Source organism: Centrocercus urophasianus, unplaced genomic scaffold, assembly GCF_019232065.1.
Source record: "Centrocercus urophasianus isolate 14NV4802_14NV808 unplaced genomic scaffold, USGS_Curo_1.0 seq_11, whole genome shotgun sequence".
Classification (NCBI taxonomy): Eukaryota; Metazoa; Chordata; class Aves; order Galliformes; family Phasianidae; genus Centrocercus; species Centrocercus urophasianus.
The window spans coordinates 45,507,454-45,531,909 of NW_024884253.1; the positions used below are offsets into that span (position 1 = coordinate 45,507,454).

General features: G+C 43.2%; 1 protein-coding gene across 1 annotated transcript in view; it reads right to left on the reverse strand.

Annotated features, from left to right (window-relative positions):
* Positions 1-24,456, reverse strand: part of COLEC12 (collectin subfamily member 12) — a 93,056-nt gene that overhangs the window by 59,417 nt on the left and 9,183 nt on the right. Inside the window, exon 2 of the mRNA XM_042808841.1 lies at positions 22,083-22,133. Within this exon, the coding sequence (XP_042664775.1) occupies positions 22,083-22,133 (51 nt within the window). The remainder of the gene's footprint in view (positions 1-22,082; positions 22,134-24,456) is intronic.

Genomic DNA, 24,456 nt, shown 5'->3' on the forward strand with positions numbered 1-24,456 from the left:
TCCCTACCAGATATGAAACAACTTTACAATCACGATCACAAAGTCGAGTTTGATCTAAAATTGAAATTTGATTTCTTCTTACTGAAACACAACAGAGCTTGGATTTCTGCCAGCTCTGGTTTAATGCAAATCATCTTGAATGCTGGTGTGACTTCTGAATGTGCTCTCAGCTGAGACATTGGGCTGAATTTATGGACTGAATACCAGATGAGGAAGAAGATGGAATTCCTGATGGGTATTGGACAGAATTGTTAGGTCAGGGTTGAGCTGGTGATTGAGCACTGAGTGAAAGGGTGTGACTGACCCAGGGAGCATAGGGACAGTTTGCACTTGTGCTCCCTGTGCGCCCAGAAAAGTTGGACCCAGGGTGGACCCACACTAGTTCATACAAGGGTCAGATACTGAAGGGAGAGCATCCCTTTGGGCGAGGCTGCTCCCTGAGAAGTGCTGCGTGGCCAGAGAGCCCCTTCACCAGTGGGGTGCGTTCCACTCTTTGTTCTGTATATGACTATTGGCCTGCCCACAAATACTTTACCTGTTGTCATCAACAACCTGTCAGAAACAATTTTGCTTCTTCTTAAGCAGAACAGGTGTCTTCTAGAGAAGCTGTTATATATTTAATTAAAATACATTATTTTGCATAATATAGTTGAAGTTCAATGAAGAAACTGGTCTGGGGCCTAGGGCCTTTTGGGGGGCTTTATTAAAGATCACACAGTGAAAAGACCTGTATGTTATATTCAGTCCTATAAAATTTCTCAGCCACAGTGCAAAGTAGACATATAGTTACTTAAAGATAACTTACACAAAAGCTTATTTGTACTGCTATGCAACTTCTCACCAAGGATTTTACAAGATTTAGAAATGCTTATAAATTTCCCTAACAATGCCATTCTCCACCACTGCTGAAATCTATGAATCTCCTCAAGTAATGCTAAGCTTTCAGCTTAAAATTTCTGGTATGCCTCTAGGGGTACAGAATGTTTGTTAAGTGTATTTTTTGTTTTATTCTGGGGTCATGGATACGAGATATATTTGAATAAAAGCATCTAATGTCTTACAAGACTTAACTAAATCCCTTTCTCTAGCCTTAATTTGTCTTCAGCTCCCTTGCTGTCTCCTGAGCTCTGTGGTCTGCTTTTGTTACCACACAATGGTGCTGAAGTGTTTTCTCTTCCTTACCTTTTCAGATGTAGATTGACCTTCCCACTAGAGCTAGAAGACCACCAGGATATCCTGACTCTCCTCCTGCACCATATCAGAGCATAAATAATTTTCTATCTGTTCCTCGGTTTCCTCAGGATCACTGATGTGGTACAACTGCAAGCAAATTCCTTGCCTCGGGGTTTCAGTATCCCTTTCTATGCCAATTGGGTGACGACATATTTCCCTTGTTGGAAAGATCAGTGATCATCATTCTTACTGCTATTGATAAAAAGACTTCCATAAAAAATTCTTCATCTCTGAATGAATATGTAGTTTTCCATGACATGATACTGAGAAACCAGGAGATCTGTGCTGGAGACAGAGTAATTTCTCTTTCTCTAATAAAAGAGGAGCGGCTAGCAAACATCTTTGCTTCAGATGTCTTTAATAGGTCAAACGGATGTGCAGGATGTAACTGAGCATCTTCCTCTGTAAGTATATGCTGTGCGAATGACATTTCCTGAAATATGAACGAGTAAAGAAAACCTTTTCATGGGTTTTGAAATCTGGTTCTGAAAAAAAAATTGTACAATAATGGCCTCTGATGAAATAATAATAGCAAATAATAATAATGATGATGATATTTCCGTAATTCTGCTGGCATTGTTTTCACCATTGTTGCATTCGGTACATTTGCCTGCTGGCCCTAACTTTTGTGGTGTTTCACTGTATTGGAACGCTTGAGGCACCAACCAAACTTCAGAGCTACTTTATGTTTATTAAAAAATCAGGAAGCTTGTAACAGCCACCATGCCAAGGAAAGCCTGCACAACTGGCTGAGAATTGTATTCTTTTTCATGATGGACTAACACTGCTACAGTTGGCCAACAGTATTGCACTGATATCAAGAACGTTAAGTGGGAAATCAAGTTTCACTTCTGAGGGATTTTTTTCCCTACCCTTTCCATTTATGTATTTATAGGTCTCCAAGTGTTAAGAGGAAAGCTGTCCAAAATGAAGTACTTGAGTATAGCTATATTGGCAAGATGAGCATCTAGCAGAGCCGAAAGCTGATCCCTTAAATCTATTAGTGATCTGAGCCCAAGTGCAAACAGCACGTTGGATGCAAGTTAGTCAGAAAACAGTGTAGGTGCTTGGCAGGGCTGGGGATTAATTAGTCTGCTTGGACTGTTCCACAGAGATTGAGTAGCCCTACTCCTGAGTGTTGTGGTACTAATGGAAGAGTGTTTGCATGTCCTTGCCTTGCATCACATGGTATGTCTGTGCTGGGGACTGCTGATAGCAGTCTGGCTGGCCTCTTGCTGTTTTGTTACAGAGGGCCAGAGGATTCCCGAGGAATTTCACACTCATTACTGCGACAAAGCAGAGGCACCAGCCTGAAATGTTTACTGTCTTCACAGATCCTGGGCATACATTCAGTACAAACAGCAAAAACCTTTTGTTCTTTCCAGGTAGGCCCGGAGTTAGTTGCCATTAGTCAAATCATCCTCTGTAACCTCAGGGTTTCTCATTTCTGGAGAGAATTTTAAGAAAAAAATAATGACCCGTGGCTAACATGCATCACGGCTAGTATGTCATCAGGATGCATCTCCACAAGCAGCAGTTTCTGTTAAGCATCACTTCTTCTCTTCCTGATTGCTATACTCCTCCATGTAGCTTACTAACTCGCATTGCATGTAGCATCTTTTGTTGTTTAGCACAAATAGGATCCAGTTGAACTATGCATAATTACATCCAGGTCTCATTCAACGGATGGTTTGTTCCCTCTGTCAATGATCTAATAAGTAAAGAGACACCATAAAATGGGGAATGAGTAATGCATGCTGAGGTGATTATTATACTGTGGTGCTCATACTAACAGCTGGAAGAGATCATGGGTTACTAAAGCTACATGGGCTTTGAGATGGCCTCTGCAAAACATTTTCAAGAATCCAGAATTTATTTCAATGCCCAGGTTAACACATCTTTCCACACTGCTATATCCTTCTTCCAAAAGACTGTTTCCTGAGCCCCATTTCCCGCATCCTGGGAAAGGCTATTTAATCTTGTGGAGATAGCTCTGTAAAGACAGAGGCGAAGTGGAAAAAGCCTGCAGTTCACATGTTAACAATAGTTAATGGAGGATCCAGGACACAAAATTCTCTTACATCAGTGCCTCCTTAATTCATTTAGCCACAATGAAAAGTATTCAATGGCGAAAAAGCTCAAGAACGGACAAGTTAAATTTTTGAGAAAGACCAAGTGCTGTTTCCGCAGTTTGACAGTGTGAGGGGTCAGCACTCCCAGGAGGCATGTCTGATGTCTCTCAAGAAACACTTCTGCTGAACATCTCCCAACTCAGGTTTTCATCCACAAAGGAAGATGCAGACCCAGAAGTGTGGCTCCAGGCCCCCCCACCCTGTTGGCATTTCATCTGGAGATGGAGACCATGGATGAAAGAACAGGTTCCTGTGCTAAGTGCTGCCTAGGATATAAGATTGGTACAGATGTGCAAATTCCAGAATTGTGAAGACCACCCTAAAAGTGCTCTGAATAGAAGAAGGGATGGTGCAATCTCAACTCCATCACATGGGAAGGTGCCAGGACTTTATGTGAAATTAGCCCACAGGCTAAATGCCTCAGTATTATCCCTCAAGAATAGAGGGAGTCACCACAGGGTCATGCAAGGAGTACCGGAGCCAGGAGTTTCCACCAAAAAACGCCTATTGTAGCTTGGTGAGGAGATGGGAGTGAGAGTTGAGAGCAAGCTGTGAGTGTTCACATTGGTTATGGAGGATTCTTCCCCACCACTACAAGCCAGAAGCAATGCGCTGGCAGAAAACAATGCACAAGCCCAAGCAGTCCAGTCAGCTCAGGATAGCTCTTGTCCTCCGAAAAGCTACACCGTTCCATCCAGGGTGATTCACAGGGGAGCCAGCCCCTCCTTTACTACTGCATGCTTAGTCAAAAACAGCTAAAGTTCATCAGCTCTCAGCAGTGAGTGCATCGTGAACTGACTCTTAAAAACCTTTCTTGCAGCTTAATACTTCAACCCCCTGTCCGCTTGCTAACTCCTGTGAGTTGTCCAGAAGGTTTTGGAGAGAAACACAGCAGTTCTGAAGAACTCCTTCCAGACCTCTCCAGAAAAAGCAGTGAACACATCCTGTTCACATGACGTGTTCTGGGAGCTGGGATGCACAAGACCTCAGCTGTAATGCTGTAGCTCAAGATTTTCAGCCGATTCCAGGGCCATGGAATCTGCAATGCTGATCTCCCTTTGTGGAGCTGAATCACTCACAGCAGCCACTTAGAGAAAGCAAACCTGGCTGCAAGCCTTCAGGAAACTGCTGATATCGGTGCAATCAACTATGCGTCGTATAGAAGCATATTTTACTATACCCAGCTCTATCACATTCAACTCAATTCAGATAAAAACTCCACAGAGCTGATGAACTTGGCCGCCTGAATAATCTAAGGAAGACTTTCATCAGGTTCAGCAAGGTCTCCAGGCCCATGTCCAGGCAGCTTATGAAGGTCCCCAAGGAGGAGACCCCACAGCCTCTGGGCAGACCATGCCAGTGCTCCACCAGCTGTGAAGTAACAAAGTGCTTCCTGATGGTCAGAGGGAACCTGTTGTGACCCAGTTGTGCCCGTTGCCTGTTGTCCTGCCACTGGTAGCCCATGTCTTTTATATGAGAGCTAACAGAAAAACTCATATATTTACTACTTATTCAGGCTGAAGGACTTATTCTGTGGACAGACTCTCCTGGAATCCTGAATGCTCACAAAATGCTGCCTAAACACTCACTGCACCCTTCTGTCCTCTATTTCTATACAGTTAGTAACAGCAACAGCAAGATATAGGCACTCGAAAAGGAACAGTTCTCTGCAAGTATGAAGTGTTTTAGTCACTTTTCAGTTTCACTGTACATATGAAATATATAGTTTCAGCAGTCAGTAATATTTTTAGAGCACTGCACTGATTAAACCGCAATGAAGAATGTGACACCTCTTTTGGAAATAAAACCCAGTGGGAATCTGCTCTAGAATACTGTGTCTATGGAATAAGGCACAGCTGTTTTGAAGGATTAACCTTTACAGACATTTTCAGACCTTCTTTAAGGAAAGTTAAAATAAGCTGTATGTGCTTAGATTCTGGAGAAAGTAATTTTAATTAACAAGCATCAAAACATTCTATTAAACTGAAAAACTGGCTCACTCAATTTAAATGTATTTATCTTCAGGCAGTGAAAAGGGGAAAAATCGGACAGGACTTCTAAATAAATCACTGTGAGTGAGACTCCATGTATCTCTGGCTGAAGAACCCATCCTCCAGGTGAAAACTGAGACACAGGTTATCTAATTTTTCCCATGAAACAAAGAAACAATTTAATACTAAAGCAGAATGTGGAATAACTCAGTAGTTCAGGAATTTTGAAGATTATCAACATTTAGGTGAATAAGATGGTACATAAAAAAGAACACAACTGTTTATTATTTAAATATGAAAACTGTATTTTGAGAACGTATTTTCAAAGTTGTAGATAAACACAGATGAAGACCTTCCATTCTGTTTGCTTCTTCTATGAGATGTGATATATACATATGTATTTTGTTTACAGACAGAGAATATAGAGTGCAAAATAATATCTGAGTTAACCAGAGGTGCCCAGTGAAGGCACGAGTCTATAAGCCTTTATTCATGAAGCCTTGATTTCAAGGAAGAGAAAAATGCAAATCTTCTCTGGGAAACTGTAGTAAACTAGAAGAACTTATCAGCATCTGCCTCCTCCTTTTATCTGAAAACACTTATGCATTTACAAGTACAACTTTCCCAACATTTTTCTCCTTTGTGGCACTAAGGGACATGGTTAGTGAGCATGGTGGGTGATGCGCTGATGGCTGGACTACATGATCTTAGTGGTCTTTTCCAACCTTAACGATTCTATGATACTATGAGTCTACTTTCTACCACAGCTTACTACTGACACTAAGCAACGATACAATGGCTTGACTGTAAAAAGAATCTTGAGTTTAGAGGAGAACATGGCAGGGAATTTACTATTTCAGTTTTTCTCTTCATAGGGAGGCTACTGAAGATACATGTTCTCTGGTATGCATGAACATGAAGGGTGTGAGGTGGCAAAGGCATCTCCTACCCAGGCGGGAATGAAGGGTTTCTCCTGCATGAGTAGCAGGATGAGCAGTTGACACAGATCCTTCTTTGCCCCATCTCCCTGTTTGCAATCCATGATCTGGGGTCCCGAATTTAGGCCAAAACAAATGGGAAGAAAAAATAAAAGGCAACACATTTTGGGACAGGGGGACAAGACAGAAATATTTCTCTAGACATTTTTTCTTTTCGTTGGCAGTCACAGGCCACTGCTCACAGGCTTGGCATGTCAGACACAGTCCCAGTGCACAGGCTGCAGGTGAGGCTGCCAGGGCTGTCACCACCACAAACATGTTTCCCTTTTGCAGCCTACAGGGTATTTACTTGACCTCACAATGCTAAACACAGATAATATTCTAAACCAAAACTAAAGTAAAAAAATCATTAGTAGTACTATGTTTTCCAAAGCCAGTGATTTCTTATGACCAGAGGTCAATGACTAGAACCTTGCTTGGCCAGCCCTACCTTTGCATTTCACTTAGTTGCAGTATCACAAGAGGAAAGCACATCATGCTTCCTATTATCTTGACTTCTTACATAATGGAAGAAGACAAGTTTGGACTCAGAATAACCCAAGAGTCCCTGTACCAAGAAAAAAACACACTGAAAAATAAACATTCCACATGTTGAAAGAATGTAAACAAGAATGTCATTATTAAGACATGCAGAAAACTGGTGTTACTCAGTCCAAACACTGCCAATTCTCCATCTAATGAGTTGTTGAATCCTGAGATAACCAGAAATGGCTTGTGAGAGCTTAGCAAACAACAGCATTTGTTTTTCCCTCTGATTTCTCCTTATTAAAACTACAGGAAAATCACCAAGTTAGAAAGACTACTCAATTACTCTTAATTGCTGTCAGTTCTGATTAGCCCAGACCCTGCTGATTCTGCAATGAGCAGCAATGGGAACAAAGCAGGTGCTCTCTCCTATAGTTTCTTCACAGTACAGTCCCAGTGGTGGCGATGGAAATGCCATATAGTGGATGGCTGGAAACATGATATCCCAATGAGATCATGATACTGCTGATGCTCACAATCATATTTGGTGTTAAAAACAAGGGGTAGTGTTCCTATTTTGTGTTTTGGGTAGCGTTCCAGGCGGTCTCACATGAAAAACCCAACATCTGGGTGTTCACATGAATGGTGCTGTCCCAGGTCACAGGCTGAGTGGGCACGTGCACATGACCCAGAGGGATGGTTACATAAATGCAGCAACAAACTGCATTTGGAGCAGTTGGGGTTTGAACTGAGTGGGCTTTAAGGTCCCTTCCAACTTGAGCCATGCTGTGATTCTACGATTTTCCCCAGTAAAGGCATGAGAAAATATCAGTGGGATAATACATATTATCAAATAGGGATATTTGGATATTGCTTTGATGCATAAAATATTCTAAAACCAACCTGAACTGCTGGCCATTTTATCATCCCCAATAATCTAGGGCCACATTCAGCATTTTATTCGTTTAAAATTATTAATACAACAGTGAGGATGTAGAAGCATCCATCAGAATCAACTTCTAGTAAATTCCGAATTATTATGTAAATAAAGGAACACAGACTCTCTTATTGCTATCGCTTAATGAAAAGACCCGGAACTGGATTTTAAACAAAATATTATTTATTTTTAGTAATTCCTACTCTGACCTTATGCCAAACTCCCCAGTGGGATTATCTTTACTATTGCAGAACTATAAAACATTCACAGTGAGATGCAATAATACTTTGACCCTGTGCCAGTCTACTAAATCTTGTTTATGTATTTATATTGTGTTCCTCAACTGGGAGTGAGGAGAGAGAACCCTATGTTATTTGCTAGATATATTATCATAATAATGTAAGCTATCTTCATTTTTATAATATGTAGAACAAAATAGAAGGATGCAAAATTAAAATCCCAGAATGGCTGAGGGGAGCAGGGCATTCTGTGTCCCTCTGGCCCATCCCCACTCCAGCAGGGCCACCCAGAGAAGGGTGCCTATGGTTGTGCCCAGGTAACTTATGAAGGTCCCCAAGGCCTCTAGGCAACCTGTGCCAGTGCTCTGTCATGCCCAGGTGCAGGTCCATAAGGGTATTTGAGATCTTAAACAGTGCTTCAGTGCCTTACTTTCTGTAGGAGGCACCTCTCATGGGTGTTACTGGATTGCACGACAGTGCTATCACAGAGGAAATGAGACCTGTTCACTGAGAGCCTGACTCCAACTCACTAAATACTATGACAATATATGATGAGTGTTACAGAATCATGGAATCATAGAATCCTTACACTTGGAAGGGACCTTTAAAGGCCATCTAGTCCAACTCCTCCTCAATGAACAAGGATATCCACAGCTAAATCAGGTTGCCTAGGGCCCGATTCAGCCTTGCCTTGGAAGTCTCCACAGGCATGTTATGTATTAAAAGGAACTGTGATTTAAAACAACGCTTTTATTTAAACCTTTATGATGGGTTGCATGAGCATCATTTAACTCCCTGTATCAAATCCAGCCAAATCATTTCACACTTAGACACCAGTGGGGACCATACAACTTTTAGTAAGTTTACAGCAGATCTACCTGTGAGGTAAGCACTTGTGAGAACTAGTCAGAAGATTCTCAGATTCCTAAAAGCTGTTTAAGATTATTATGAGAAAACTGTGCTATAGACAGCTTCCATGCATTTTAAAAAGAGCTTGATGCAAGAACTCCCCAAAAGAACTATTTCTCTGCCTACATCTGAACTGCATAATCTTCAAATCTGTACTTCAAATCTGTGTGGAAAGTCCAAAATCCTCTTAACTGCTTTGGGTATCTCATCTTCTCCAGGAAGAGCTGCATATAGATTACAGATCCTCCCCCCTGGTTTTTCACCAATACTTTCCATAGGCCACTGCTTGAATATTTCTAAGAAGCCACTTTCACTTAAATGTCAAGTTTACTGGAAATTTGCTGGCAACATCTTTGTGAGCTGGTCTGAAAAAACAAGCAATGTGATCTGCAGAGCTTTAAAGCAGCACACTTGTAAGCATGGAAGTTTGCTGACTGCTTTTCCTCTCCCTTAGTAGTGGTCAGCTTTGGCAGCGAAGTACTTTGAAAAACACACAGCCCGTGCATGGATGAGAGCAAACACCAGCCCGACAGTGCAGCCAGTGCACATCAGCCTCACAAGGAAGAAGGAAAAACAAACAGAAGGGGAGGGTGAGATCTGGTGACCCTTGCAAGCTGTGGCCATAGGGAGAAAGGGAGGAGGGCAGCAGAGCAGCACTGCGGAGGCACCTGAGCAAGCAGTGCTGCCTGGCACAACCTGTCAGTCGCAAATCCTCCACTGGGATTTGGGCAGCCAGCCATGCAGATGTGAGCAGTGGCAGCCCTTGCCCTGCTGACACAGCTGTGTCAGGATGGTGCCCATCCACACTGGCTCCAGCCGAGATTCGGTTGTAGCACAGAAATCATAATAAAGACAGGAAGCAGGTCAGCACTGCCATGCTTCTCCTAGGACAGGACGCCACTGTTTTCCAAACTACAGATGTTTTAACCTCATTCTGCAGGATGAGAGCAGCATGGGAATTATTGGAGCAGGGCTTTGCATTGCTTTCTGTGAATACACTTAGAATCACAGAATCATTCAGGGTGGAAAGGCCTCTAAGATCATTCAATCCAACCATCAGCCCATCCCCATCATGCCCAATAACCATGTCACTCAGTGCCACATCCATATGGTTCTTGAACACCTCCAGGGACAATGACTCCACCACCTCCCTGGGCAGCCTATGCCACTGCCTCACTGCTCTTTCAGAGAATAATTTTTTCCTTAGTGATATGAACTGTGCTGAGAAGCCTTCACAAAACAGTAGATTAACCCTCATGATGGAAGCTGCAACCCCAGAGCATCTCACATGCATTGAAGCACCTCCCTCCGTTCTGTGCTGCTCTTAGCATTACACTTCAACACAGGCAGAAGAAAGATCCACGCTGACATCATACAGCTTCACTAACTCTCGTGTCAACAACAGTGTGCCCATGAACACTAAGAGGTTAGAAATCCACTTTAGGTATGGATCTATAAGCAAAAGGAGAGAAAAGCGACTGCAAAAACTCTTTGCTGCATATTTGTCCAAGCAAAAGCTGCAGGACTAGACCAGGATCTCAACTCCTCTCCAGCAGAACTGTCCTCAGGGTGTACGTGCAGTAGTGGAGCTGGTCCTACAACACATCTCTCCACAAAGCTTCCATCACTGGTGGAATTTGGAGCAGTTTCTTAATCCAATTTCCACTGTATTAAAACCATATGAAAACTATTAAAAAAAAAAAAAAAAAAAAAAAAGAAGAAGACAAAAAAAAAAAAAATAGACATAGGAGTAGAGTATTATAAAAACCCAAACAAACCTCAAACACACCCACCCTGGAAACATCTCCCATTCACAGCTTCACTGACTATTTTCTTTTAACTCACCACAAGTCTTCCCAGAAGAACAACTGAAAAGACATTAGAGATTATTTATTTTTCTTTCTAAAAGAGTGTTTTAGAAATCTCCCAGGAGGGAGAAAAAGAAAATAAAGTGATTAAATTATAGTGCCACATCAGCGCAAACAGCAAGCTCAAATTAAGAGAACCATGGTGACGTAAATCCTGCTTTGACATAAGATGACTTCTGATTTCACTGTCAGCTCTTCTGCTTCCTTTTGCAAAGAGACTTCCCCTCATTCTTTTCTGGACCACCTCAATCATCTGCTGGACAAATACATGTTCTTGTAGCTCTTATGGTTATTTTGTGGGGTTTTTATTAGGGCATCTGGTTTCATGCATGTGTAATTTCATTCTTTGCAATAAATGAGGAATTCTCTTTCCATTGGAAACGTAATTAGAGACTCAACTGGTATTCAAACCAAGTGCAATAGGAAGGGTTTGTTGTGGAGAACACAGCTCTATTTCTCTCTACTAAATCACAGAACTACTCACAGTAACCTCTCGCATAGATGGCTGAGAACAAAAACAGCCCCACAGCCTTGCATTCCCCAAAGCCACTTGCCACAAATACAAGCTGCTCAGGGGCTGGGATGCAAAGCTGCAGCAAAAGGCTGGCTCTGAAGCTTATGGTTTTTACAGGCTGCTCTCTGACACTGGTGGGTTTTCTTCCAGCTACCAAATTTCCCTGCCTTAGTTGGCTTGGTAGTGAGCCTGGGACTGAGAGAGATTTGCTTTTTACCTTGTGCTGACCTACTCCATGACATGAGTAGAGCAAAAGGACAGGACACACCTCTGCCTTGCCCCTGCTGTCACTAGGAAAGATGCAGAAGGATGTGTGGTTTCCATATGGCACTGCAGAGCTCTTTCCTAGATCAGATCATCATAGAATCATTAAGGTTGGAAGAGAGCACTAAGATCATCTAGTCCAACCATCAGCTCATTCCCACCATGCCCACCATGTCCCTAAAAGTTGAGCTGTGCACACCACAGAAAAAAAAGGGATCTTCCACTGAGGTGGTTTCATGTGCAGTTTTGGAACCTGCAGAAAGGCTGATCAGTGACAGAGGAAAATCCAGCAGGGCCTGAATTAAGGACCTCTGAAAAATAATTTGTATACTTTAATTCTGCTTGATGACCCAGATGGACACATCTGTTGGTCCTCCTCTGCTTCCTCCAGTATTTTGGTTAGTCAGTCCCTCACATACACCTTAAAGCTTTCTCCTAGTTTTCGCTAAACTAAACTACTTAAAAAATACACCAATTTTAGAGTTTTTGGAAAGCTCTTTCAGATCCACTGCAATAAGCAGAAGAACCAGATGTTGCTTTGTTTGCTTCCCCTCAGAAATGAGCCATGCTGAGTATTGTCCAGTACACTTAATAAAGAAACTTTGCTTAGTGCTGAAATATGCATGTGGTCACTTTTAAAATCTGTGAAAGAGGTTAAGCACGTAGTACCATCCATCAACCAGAAAGCTGTGTTCCTAAGGAGACAAATAAGTTCTTTAAGGAACTTTTTTTTTTTTTTTTTTCCCAACCTAAGCAATTCTGTGATTCTATATTTCTATGATTCTATGGAGCAGCGATTTGATGGCCTGTTTTAGGAAACTGTATCAGTGTCAGTGTCAGTGCTTGGGGTAACAAAATGACTTCTGAACTCTCGACTGCGGTCTTGGAGCAGGATGAGAAGCAGAACCGAACTCATAGGTTTTTGGTTTTCCTGATCTTGGGAACATCCAGGAGCACACTTGTCTTTCTAGATGGAACCGACAGGATATCTAAATGTCCACATGTCTGGGTTTTGTATATTTGAAGTCAAGCTATTAGACAGTCCAATACAATGACCCAAATTCACATTGGATGTATTTAAATGAAAATGATATCTAAACACTGATATATAAACAAGCAGTGATATGCAGTCACTGCTGGGGAGAAGTGAATTTAGCTGTGCACAGATGCTACGTTGAAACTTCGCATCGCAGCAGGGGTTCAAATTACTCTGGCTTCAGGTCGTGCAAAATGTTAATTAAGGACAAGAGCTCTCTCACTCCAAACTCAACTCTGACAGGCCAGACTTACAATGAAACCCTCAGTTACACTGGGCATGATATGCCACATTTCCATCTGACCCAATTAACTTCTGGGGTTAAAAGAGGAAGGAAAAAAAAATACCTTTGTTCTTTTTTTTCTTTTTTTTTTTTTTTTTTTTTTGGTAATCATATTCTTCTCTATACAATAAAGTAGAAATGTATGTAGAAAATCTTCCAGTTACTGGTTGTTCCTACATACACAGATGCTCTGAAATCATGCCATAGCCTCTTAACAAAATATACAAGGACAGTGTTTTTCCTGCCTTTGGACACGACCGAGTAGGCTCCAATGACCTTACAAGTTTGGCAAGTAAAATCTTGCATGCCTGTTCCTGGGCAAATTCAGAATATAAAACTCAGTGGTATTTTCCATGTTCCTGGCCAAAACCATGCGAACACAAAAATACATTACATCAAGAAAATCGATTAGCGTTTTTCAAAATTTTAAATGTTCTTGTTTTGAAACACACGCAGCGAAGCCCTATTAAGCATAGCTTAGATGTTAGGAGGAAATTCTTCACTCAGCGGTCGGTGAGGTGCTGGCACAGCTGCCCATGTAAGCTGTGGCTCCCCATCCCTGCAGGCGCTCAAGGCCAGGTTGGATGGGGCCCTGGGCAGCTGAGATGCTGGTGGCAGCCCTGCCCACGGCACGGGGTGGGACTGGGTGGGCTTTGAGGTCCCCTATAAATGAAGCCATTCCATGATTGTGTGATATCCTGTTGCCTGATATCCTTAAAATGAAGCCTACCTGCCCTGCCTCTTTATGGCGTTATGGAATGGCTACCAACACATTGAACATCTGCAAAGAACCACTAATGCAAACCTCCCAACAAGCTGGGCTGAAAAGTGGATCCCTTGGGTCTTGTACTCTGTCTTCCACAAAAATTCCAGCTGCCTCCATTAGAAGCCACTAGCTGCAACCCGGAAAACCCATACAAACTTTATTAATGTGAGGCATCTGTCTCTCACCCTGGCAGGGTGCATTTTCCAGATACATTCCTGACTGAGCCGAAGAGTGTCTGCAGCACACAAACCTCCAAGCTCCCATTGCATAATGCACGGACCCATCAGCTCCAGGCACTCACAAAGCCCTTTCCCACTCGTGGTCCCCCACCACCTACCTGTTACCAGACCCCTAAGCTACCCGCACAACCCTTGCTGAAGCAGAATCAGTGGAAATGTCTGGGCACTCTGCCTGTTCTGCTGAAGTTTAGCAATATGCAGGAGATTAATTGAGACTGGATAAAATTTTATTCCAGCTTTCCTTTGGCTAAACTGTTGTGTTGCAGCACAGTAGAGTTTGGTTTAATTTTAATTTAGTGAAGCAACATGCTGCCCCTTGTCAGTGTCTGCGATAGGCAAAAACAGCTTAAAACAGAATCACAGAATCACAGAATTGCTCGGTTGGAGGGGAGACTTAAAGGTCATCTAGTCCAACTCCACTTCAATGAACAAGGACACCTACAGCTACAGAAGATTGCTCAGAGCGCTGTCCAACCTGACCTTGTGTGTCTCCAGGGATGGGACATCCACCACCTCTCTGGGCAGCCTGTTCTTGTGCTTCTTTAACTGTAATGTAAAATACTTTTACCTTCTATCCAGTCTAAATCTCCCCTCTTTTAGTTTGAAACTGTTCTCCCTTGTCCTATCACAACAGACCCTGCTAAAGAGTCTGTCTCCTTCCTTCGTACAGCTCCCCTTCAGATACGGAAAGGCCGCTCTCACATATCCTCGGAGCCTTCTCTTCTCCAGGCTTAACAGACCCAGCTCTCTCAGCCTGTCCTCATAGAGAGGTGTTCCATTCCTTGCATCATTTTTGTGGCCCTCCACTGGAGGTGCTCCAGCAGGTCCATGTCTCTCCTGTCCTGAGGACTCCACATCTGTATGCAGTACTCCAGGTGAGGCCTCACCAATGCAGAGTAGAGGGGCAGGATCACCTCTCTTGCCTTGCTGGCCACGTTTCTTTTGATGCAGCCCAGGATACAATTGGCTTTCTGGGCTGTGAGGGCACATTGCTGGCCCATTTCCAGCTTGCCATCCACCTTTAACCCCAGGTCCTTTTCAGCAGGGCTGTACTCCATCCTAACATCCCCCAGCTTGTATTGATAGCAGGGGTTGCTACGACCCAGGTACAAGACCTTGCACTTGGCTTTGTTGAACCTCATGAGGTTCTCCTGGGCACAAGCCAGTCTACATCTCTCTGAATGGCAAAATATGGTATTTTTGTGATTCCTTATTTACACTATCTCCTTTAGCTCTCACAGGTTTTTTTCCATAAGCATTTATGTGTTTTCCCCACACAGTTTGGAGACTCGGAATTGAAGACTTGTGGAGTGACTCAAAGTGACTAGGAACATGAAGCTCTTGCTCAGTATGGCCATACCTTCACTCAGCATTTGTCTCTCCTTGCTACCACTGTTTGAAGGATGGGTGTCTTTATTGGCTACCTAAAAGCAAGCAAAATGCTTGCAAAATGCTGAGCCCTAAATTTAGATTTCACAGGAATTCGATCCTCACAAGTAAAATTTTCTCCCAGCAAATCATCATAAAATTGGCTGAGAACAAGTGTGTGAAACATTACTGTGGTGGCCTCACCAGTTCCAAGATGCTGGCTGTCAACGGTGGGACAGGGAAGAGACCATTAGGTCTGGTTTGAGGAAAATGCCCCATAAGAAAAGGAATCCTCTGCCTCATTGTGCACCAGTGTGCCTCTTCTAAAATGTCACTGTCAGCAGTAAGCACAGCACAGCAGCTTTCTGGTGTGGGATAACAGAAGCAAATAAAGAATAGCCAAGGATCATTCAGATACATCTGGGCACTTGCAGCTTTATAGTTTACAGCAGGCTGTAAAGATCAGCATATGGCAGCTGCTAGCCGCAGAGGCAGAGCTCTGCTTTGGATAAACTCAAAAAGGCTTCACCAGGGACATCAGTAATGCTACAACAGCAGCACTGGGAGAACCCACTAGCTGGTATCTTCAAATATTTTATCTTCCTCTTCCTTCTTTGGATGGCTTCTTATCTTAAATTTTCACTTCTTCCACAATTTTCCTGTGCTCCTTTCAATAGAAACAGCACCAAGCTGAAAACACAATTCTTAGTTTTGTTCTAATGCATTAATCTCTCTCACAGGTAATGGTTTGTGATGCAGAACAACCCAACTTGCAGCCTAGGTGTTTTGGCAGCAACCTGATGCAAAGTGCTTCATTATTTGTCCAGCTAGTTTACGGGGAAACAAATACAAAATCCTCAGGTGTTGCTTACAGTGCAACCAATATTTTTCATTCCATTTGTAAATACAACACTCTAGTCAGCCCACACACCTATTTTACAGCCCTAATGAAAAACAGAGGGCAGACTTCACATGTAGCAGTGACCATGCCACCTTTCAGCACATCTCTGAAAGACAGAGATTGATTGAGAAGGTATGCTTCCAGGCATGCAGATGCAATGTAGGAAGAAACATGTCAAGAATTTTAATTGTACTTCGATTGAAAAAAAAAAACCCACATAACAATAAAAAATAGATTGCCTGCAGACCAGCACACAGCTGGAATGACTCTGGTCACCCACTCAACTGCTAAGATGAGTGCAGACACAGCAGGAGAGGTTGGAGAGGGGCAGCCCAAGCCCATCAACCCCAACAGCATTGACATCTCTGGGCTATGCTGGCACAGAACACACAGCTCTGTCAGCTTCTTGGATCGCACCATTACTGTCTGATTCTGATGGATCAGTCAGGGTGCCTCAACTATTTTCCATCTTTACCAGCATGGAAAGATTTGGCAGTTTTAAATTTTCAGCTGGAAGGTATCAATGATAATCCAGAAGCTGCTGACAGAGTTAGGACAAAGCTGGAGGCATACAGCACCTTGACTCCAGCTCCTCACAGATGTTCCTCTTAATTTTTTTATCAAGAGCTCAATTCCAATGGCCCTGGAACTCTGGATGCACCCTGGTAAAGAAAAAAAAACAAAGGAACTCCTGCATATACATGCAGTCCCCAGTGTGCCCCCAAGGCCCCAGCCCCAGGACATGCTGTCCACACTGGGCTCACCTGGATGCCCCCTTTTGTCCCACCGGCCACTGTAGTGGAAAGACTGTCTCCAAGTGACATTTCTTGGCCTATACTGAACAGACATGCTGATACTACCATGCAGTGTAGGTTTAATTACCCCAAGACCCATGCAGATGGAACCTCTATCCAATAAAAGCAGCAAGATCGCTGGCCTGGAAGCAATGTGCTAGACTTTCCTCTGGCTTTATGAACAACAGTGATTCCTGACTTATTACTGAGCCACACTATTGTGTGTCACAGGCACACATGTGAAAGAATGCCCAGAGAACTCTGCGGCTTGTGGCACCTGAAATCCCTTGCTGGTCATAAACAAACCATAAAGAAAAGTTGATAAATTCCTTAAGATTAGATCTTTACTTATTTATTTTTCTTACAGGCTTAAGGTTTGTGTGGATGTAGCTCACCATCAAGCTGATGCCAGGCATTTTTCCATGTGTGGTATTACAGATGTGAACAATGGCCTGGGTTTATCCAGGGTTAAAGGCTGAAGTTAGGCTTTCTGTGCAGTGTTAATGAGTTAACGTTATTCCTGAACTATCACAAAAGTCCAAGCCACAAGTTTTAAGAAGGATTACCATAATCACATTTAAATTGTTACTTACAGGCAGGAAAATATATCATATTAAGCTCTTTCTGAAAGTCTATAAAATATCAAATTTTTTTTTCTCTGTAAACCATTCATAAGGCTTTTATTGTTAAACTCCTAAAATTCTCCATTTGTATTCTACCAAAGGTATAAATATACACCTGTATATACACACACACCAACTGATATATAGCTTCTCTCTGCCTAAAATATTCAAAACAATATAAAGTGAGAAAGCAGTTATTACATGGATCAAGTTCAGCTGCCCCTCAGCAACTTATCAGCAAAAAAACTGTCATATTTTCCAAGAATACTTTAAAACCAGAGGCATTTTTCTCAACTCTTTCTAGCATAGCAGATTTCATTATTGTCTCGCAAGATGATTTGTCCATTTCTGGTCTAGAAATACCTAGATTTAATTCTTAGAACTGGAATGATGCTCAGGAGCTAAGTTACTGTTGCTGCACAGACTGGACATCATGACTAGCATACCCTATGGGAGGTGAAAGATCCCAGCTCATGGTCTGGAGGACAGGGGACAAGGTGGGAGGCCCTACTATGGAGGACAAACTGATAGCCTCCAACTCTGGCTATGTTTCTTAACGGCATAAAAAGGGTCCTTATCTCACACAAACTGTTTAGTCTTCTGCTTATCTGCAGTGTACTGGCCCTGTCTTTTTATTCCTTGTGAGGTTTCTCATTGTCAGCAGGGCTTTCAGCTCTATTCTTGGAAGCCTGCTTTCTGAAACATTAAAATTGGGCTTCACATCAGTTCAAAGACCACTCCCTTTTTTTCCCCAGTTATTTCATGTTGTGGTATAGCTTCAAACTATTCATTGAATAACTTCACATTGAAATTTGTACACTAATTGCTCTTTTAAGTGTAGGTTTAAAGTTCTAAAGCATTAACACAAAGATTCTAAATTGGCAATTGTCTATGCATCTATTGCCTGGGAATGCCACAAGTTGACTAGATCAGACATGCTACCTCAAAAGTCCATTAACTCCCTTTAATTCTTGTGCCTTCATTGATGTCCAGAGCCAGAGAAGAGTCAAAACCTCATCCTAATATCTACCAGGCTGCTCATCCTGGAGAAGAGGAGGCTCCAGGGAGACCTGATAGTGGCTTTTCCGTATCAAAAAGGGGCTATAAGAACAAAAGGAACAGAGTCTTCAGCAGGGTCTGTTGTGATAAGACAGGGGGAAACAGTTTCAAATTAAAAGAGGGAGATTTAGACTGGATAGAATGAAAAAAATATTTCATGTTAAATGCAATGAGGCACTGGAACTGGCTGTCCAGAGACATGGTGGATACTCCGTCCTGTAGACACTCAAGGTCAGGCTGAACAGGGCTCTGAGCACCTGATTTAGCTGTATGTGTCCCTGTTAATTGCAGGGGAGCTGGAGTAGATGGTCTTTAAGGGTCCCTTCCAACTCAAATGATTCTATTACTTTATGATTCTATGATTTGAGCTCTCAAGCCTGAGATTTAGCATCTCAAAAACCCTATAATTCTGAAAAGCATGTTTTGCCCTCTCTTCATTCCTTCTTTCCGAAAGAGGAAGTAGGGGATACACAAACCAAAAGCATTGCCTAAGGAAAGGGTTAACACTGATGACAATCTGGTAGAGGAAAACCATGGATGGGCACAACTTGTTATCTGGAGCAGATCACTTGAAAGCAGCCTGGCAGTGACTTATGATGAAGTAACAGCAATAAGAAACATCCTTCATTATGTTCTCACCACCACAACCCAAAGCCACGGGCACCTGAGACACTGGACAGTGCCCTTCTGGCTGCATCCCTGCACATCTGGAGCACCCACTGAGAAGAAGCAAACAGCACCAGGCAGCTGGAAAGAGCATCTTCCTCGGCCTCCCTGACTCCCTGTGGTGAATTTGTCCTGCACTCAGAAGTAAACACACGCTGGTGTTGACTTTGCTGTCTGCATCTGTGATGAATATTTTTAAATGTTACTGCGATATGCTCAGTGTGTTTGGATTAATATAACCAGTGAGAGTTTGGTGGACTAAAAAGTAGCACAATACACTCCCTGAAATTAGTGTATCTGAGGAGGAAGAAGAGAAATGTTCAGGAAAATGGGGAGCAGTGCATGCTGGCAGGATGGTGACTGCTCAATCTTCTTTTCAAATACTTCTTTCCCAAAATGAGAATTGCCCGAGTGTGCCTTCCACCCTTCAGCACATCTCTTGCTTTCTTGAAGCAAATGGCAGGGTCCAGCAACAAGACAGCTAATAATAAACTCCCCAGCTGAACTCTAGGAAAGCAGTTGAAGTCAAGGATTGTGAGCCAAGTGCTGACCAACATGTGTTCCCAGCTGCCAGCAGTGATTCATTGCAAAACGGGTTCTTTATGAAGCAGTTGTGGTTTAGCCATCTCCCTCTCGGAGCACATTTTGCTCCAAACAAGGCTTACTTTTTCCAAAATATGGAGCCGAGGGCACCTGAATCATGGTCCTTCTACTCTGTCTCATGTTAACAGAGCACACAGGGACTACTCTAGTCACAAAATACTCACGCAGCTGTTCATACAGAATGGCTCCTGAACCAACCAACCAACTGCTGCTGTTATTGCTGCCTGCTTCAGCAGCTGTATGCAAAAAGTGCTGATTTCCACAGCACCAGCCTTCAGACAGGATAGGCCTCCTTCAAAATGCCCTTTTATCAAGGGCTTCTATAGCAAAGATTGGTTCTTGCCTTGGGCTTCTCCAATCAAACTATCATAGAACCATAGAACCATAGAATCAGGTAGGTGCGAAAGGACCTCCAAGCTCATCAAGCCTGTCAATCTGACCTACTGAGACCCATCACTAAATCACATCCCTTATTGCCAAAAGTAAAATCTCACAGTGATGTGAAAGGAGTATTTCATTCTTTCTCTTTACTACCAATAATAAGTTTATTTTCTTCTTTATATCTTTAATAGTATTTTTCATTATCCAAATGCTCACAATTTAACCTGCTACTATCAGAGAGGACGCAAGGCCAAGAAGGAACACAAGCTGGGACAACAAGCATAACAGTTTTGGGTCCTGAACTACTTGGCTGTATTTTTGCTCCTGTAGTGCTTCTCTGGAAGTACTGGAAGTGACTGGTCAGTGGATCTAGGTTTTTAAACGATGCGCATCACCTTCAGCTCAGAGGCTGCCTGGAGATGCTGCGATCACTGTAGAAATGGGAACACATTAAGGCAGTCTTTCTGAGGAAGGGAAAACAGCCCTGTAGTTGGTTGTTCCTTCCAGGGACCTCCACAAGTGTTGACATCCTTCTCCTGCCCCTGCTACTCTGCTCACCTTCCCTTCACCCTGACAAACACAACACAACTACAAGCACCCCTGGAAACATGCAGAACAGTTAAAATTTCTTCCTAGTTCTTCAGAGGTTTTTTTTTTTTTTTTTTTTTGTTTTTTTGCTATTCCAGGGCCCAGTCCAGAGGAATAAAACAAAAAGCAGAAAAAACCTATGTGCAGCCTTATGGCAGGACTTTCTAAGCCACAGATGCTGGCTCTGTGGTTGGCTGACGTACCCAAAATAAAGCTCAACAGCAGGGAGCAATGCAGCAGTTCAGGGGGTGGAAGAGGTCATGCGAATGTGATCCCACCTCTCAGCCTCTGTGTACGCCTACTGCCAAGAGTGTGCCTCCCCCTGCTTCTTTTGAGGTGAATTATTGACATTTTTCTCTTTTCTTTTTTTTCAGTTCAGCCTTTTCCTTTTTGAAAATGACTCTTGTTCCAGCCTTGAGGGCTGTGAGAGATGCACAACACTACTTCCTTCACATGACAAGGCCATTTTCAATGAACCACCATCAAAAAAAGAAAAGAGAGTGACCAATATGATTTTAAGAATTTATCTCTTTGGAATTCTTAGCTTAAGGTGTGGTTTATAAAAGGTTACATTGCAATGTATTAAGTAAAACCTTTAGGTTCATTCAAGAGAAAATAGAAGCAAGAGCTTCCCTGTGTATACAGAAGCACAAGAACACGCTCAAGTCTCAAACACTGTGCAGGAGAGTTTAACCATGTTTTGAAGTTATCACCACGTCCCAGATCAGGAGAAGGTAAAGCTGTGGTAAGGGATTTTGATCACCTGGACTGCTTCAGAACACAATCATCCCATAAGCTTTTGCTCCTTTTTTTTAGAGATAAACTCACAGAATTGTTCCTGGCTCAGCCATTCTGACTTTGCAGAGCATGAAGAGGTCCCATATGACCACAGCTGACCATGTTGTGCATAATTTAGGGTCTATGAAGAGCACAGCAGGGGCAGCAGAAGTTTCAGGGGCATGTACTTTTCTGTACATGCACAGCTGGCACACTCATGAAGTGTGGGGGTTGGTTTTCATAACACTGCTTCATGCAAGGATCCAGTAATAAAGCTGATGACTTCTCATCACACCTGCTGCTGGCCAGACATCAGACTGAATGGGTTGATGGGACTGTACCTACATGTTGTCATGCTGCCAGGCCAGTAAAGGAGGCTTTAATAGCAGCTGCTTCTCTTAAGGTAAGTGCTGCGCCACAGAGCAGTGAAAGACCTGCTGCCACTTACCAAACCTCTTGTAGCCAAAGGACTGCACCTCCTCCTCTTCTGCAAAATCGTCTGGAGACAGAAAGAAAGACAGAGCACCAGGTTACTACTACCACTCGAAAAATACGGGAAGAATTTCTTACAGGTGCATTAGCTTTACCCCAAGATCTGATAAACAGTGGGATAGAGAACTGACAAATACAAACAGATGACAAAAAATATTTCAGCTCTTTTGTTCTCATCTTCAGTCGGCAGGCAGCAAAATGCTATTAATCACATATTTATTTTGTCAGAAGCTTAATTTCTTTCTACTTCCTTCCAGCAGCAATTACTCAAAGGAAAAGGCTAGCATCAGCAGAAAAAAAATGCATTCACTACTTTTTTTTTTTTTTTTTTTTTCAGTCTCTTGCTACCAGCCCAGCCCTTCCTTCTGCTGAGGCAGGGCAAGGCGAGAGCTGTGCCTGCTGCCGGAACCTGGCTCCCAGGAAGAGCAGTACAGCCCCACTGCCCAACTCCTGCTTCCTGATTTCTAGAAGGAAACAGAGGAGATCCATTTCCTCTTCTGCACACGCCATTTCATGCACTGGGGAAGACTCCAGGGCTCTTTTAAATCAGCACCTAGTGCATCATTTCCCAAGAGCTGCAAGCCTACCATGCGGAAAACACCAGCATCTGACAGCAGCCCCTACCAAAATATGCCTGCTCTTGAGCTTTTGATTGCACTGCAGTAGAGTCTAGGCAGAAATCTGCATCACATTGAACACAGCTGCTGCATCCTATGGAGCTTCAGCTTGCTGAGCCTTCACACTACCCTTGCTGCATTGAATGCCAAGAAAGACGCCTCACTTGCAAATGTCCCATCAAGATCCTACATCAACACAAGGACGGAAAGAAACAGAAGCACAGAGGCCAGCCAAGGAATTCACCAAAATGGAACATTTAATGAGCTGCAGTGAAAAAGCAGGTTCCAAACAGATAAGTATGCATGATGGGAATGAATCTGAGCTTGAGTAGCCCTTTGGTGTCCACAGCCTTATTGTGCATGAACAAGCTGCTGGCATCGTGAGACCGGGCTGGTACTGCAGCTGACATGGGACACAGCATGGCCGTGGGAGGGTAGACTCAAAAGTGAAGGAAACATATGGCCCTCATCCAGGCTCAGCAAAGTCTAAACAAAACAGCTCAAAACTCAGATTCTTCACCAGGTAATACTCATTTTGCTCACTGCCAGAGGTGCTCCTGTCTATCTTCACCCTTGTTTTAGTGCATTTAAGAAATGCAAGAACCAGTGGGCACTCCTCAGGCAAAACAAACACATCCTGATTTTGAAGGCAGCAACTATCCTCTAACAAAGAACACCTCACCATTGTACCAGATATTATCTGAGGACAACGTCACCTGACAAAACACGACAAATACGAATAAACCAAGTGACCACAAGGAGTCAACTGCCAAGCCTCTCATCCCAGCAGTAAATTACTCCGGAAAAGCCTTCCCCTCTTGCACAAAAGATAAAAGCTGCACAGAAAAGTTATCAGTGCCAGAGCCCTCAGCTTCCTGCCTTCTCTTGCTAACACAATCGCCTCCTGTTTCTTGGGAGCATAACCTGCCTTGTCTGATCCATATCTGCCTTGTGCAGCCAGGCCGAGCTGAAGCCCTGTGGCCTAATCCTGCACCACATCTCCAAGGCCCATGCACCTCCTCCCCAGGGCCCCCCTTACGCCAAGGGCTGTGCCTTCCCACCGTCTCAGGCCCTCACATCCCTTCACTGCTGCTGCCAGCAGCAGAGGGCCCTGCACCTCTGAAGGGCATTTCACAGAATCACAGAATGGCCAGGGTTGGAAGGGACCTCAAGGATCATGGATCTCCAACCCCCCACCACAGGCAGGGCCACCAACCTCCACATTTAATACTGGACCGGGCCAAAGGCCTTCCTCTATTCTCGTCAGTCACTGAAGGGAGAAATCAGCCATTTGGTTTTTCACACGTAGGCCAACTGTGTTCACTTCTAGTAAGGCATTTGTCATCCTGCTGTTTCTCTGGACTCTTATATATGTATGTATATATATATATGGATGTGTGCATATATATATATATACATATGTACTTCTTAATATTTACAATGTTACATGCTTGCTAGGGATCATTTTTTTCCAATTCTCATTTTGAAGAGCAGTAGTGGCATTTGAAATGAAGTGGGGATGGGCTAGGCCAGTTTTGTCAGCAAATGGGCTGGCCTCCTGTTTCTAAAATCCAGGTATCAGATAAGATCTATTTTAATCCCAGGGGCTGGTCTAGCAGCAGGCAACAAAGTAGTTTAGGGGAAGCCTTAACAGTCTAAGCTCAGAGGTCTTTCAGTCACAACCACCATTATGACCTTTGCCCAAATTATACA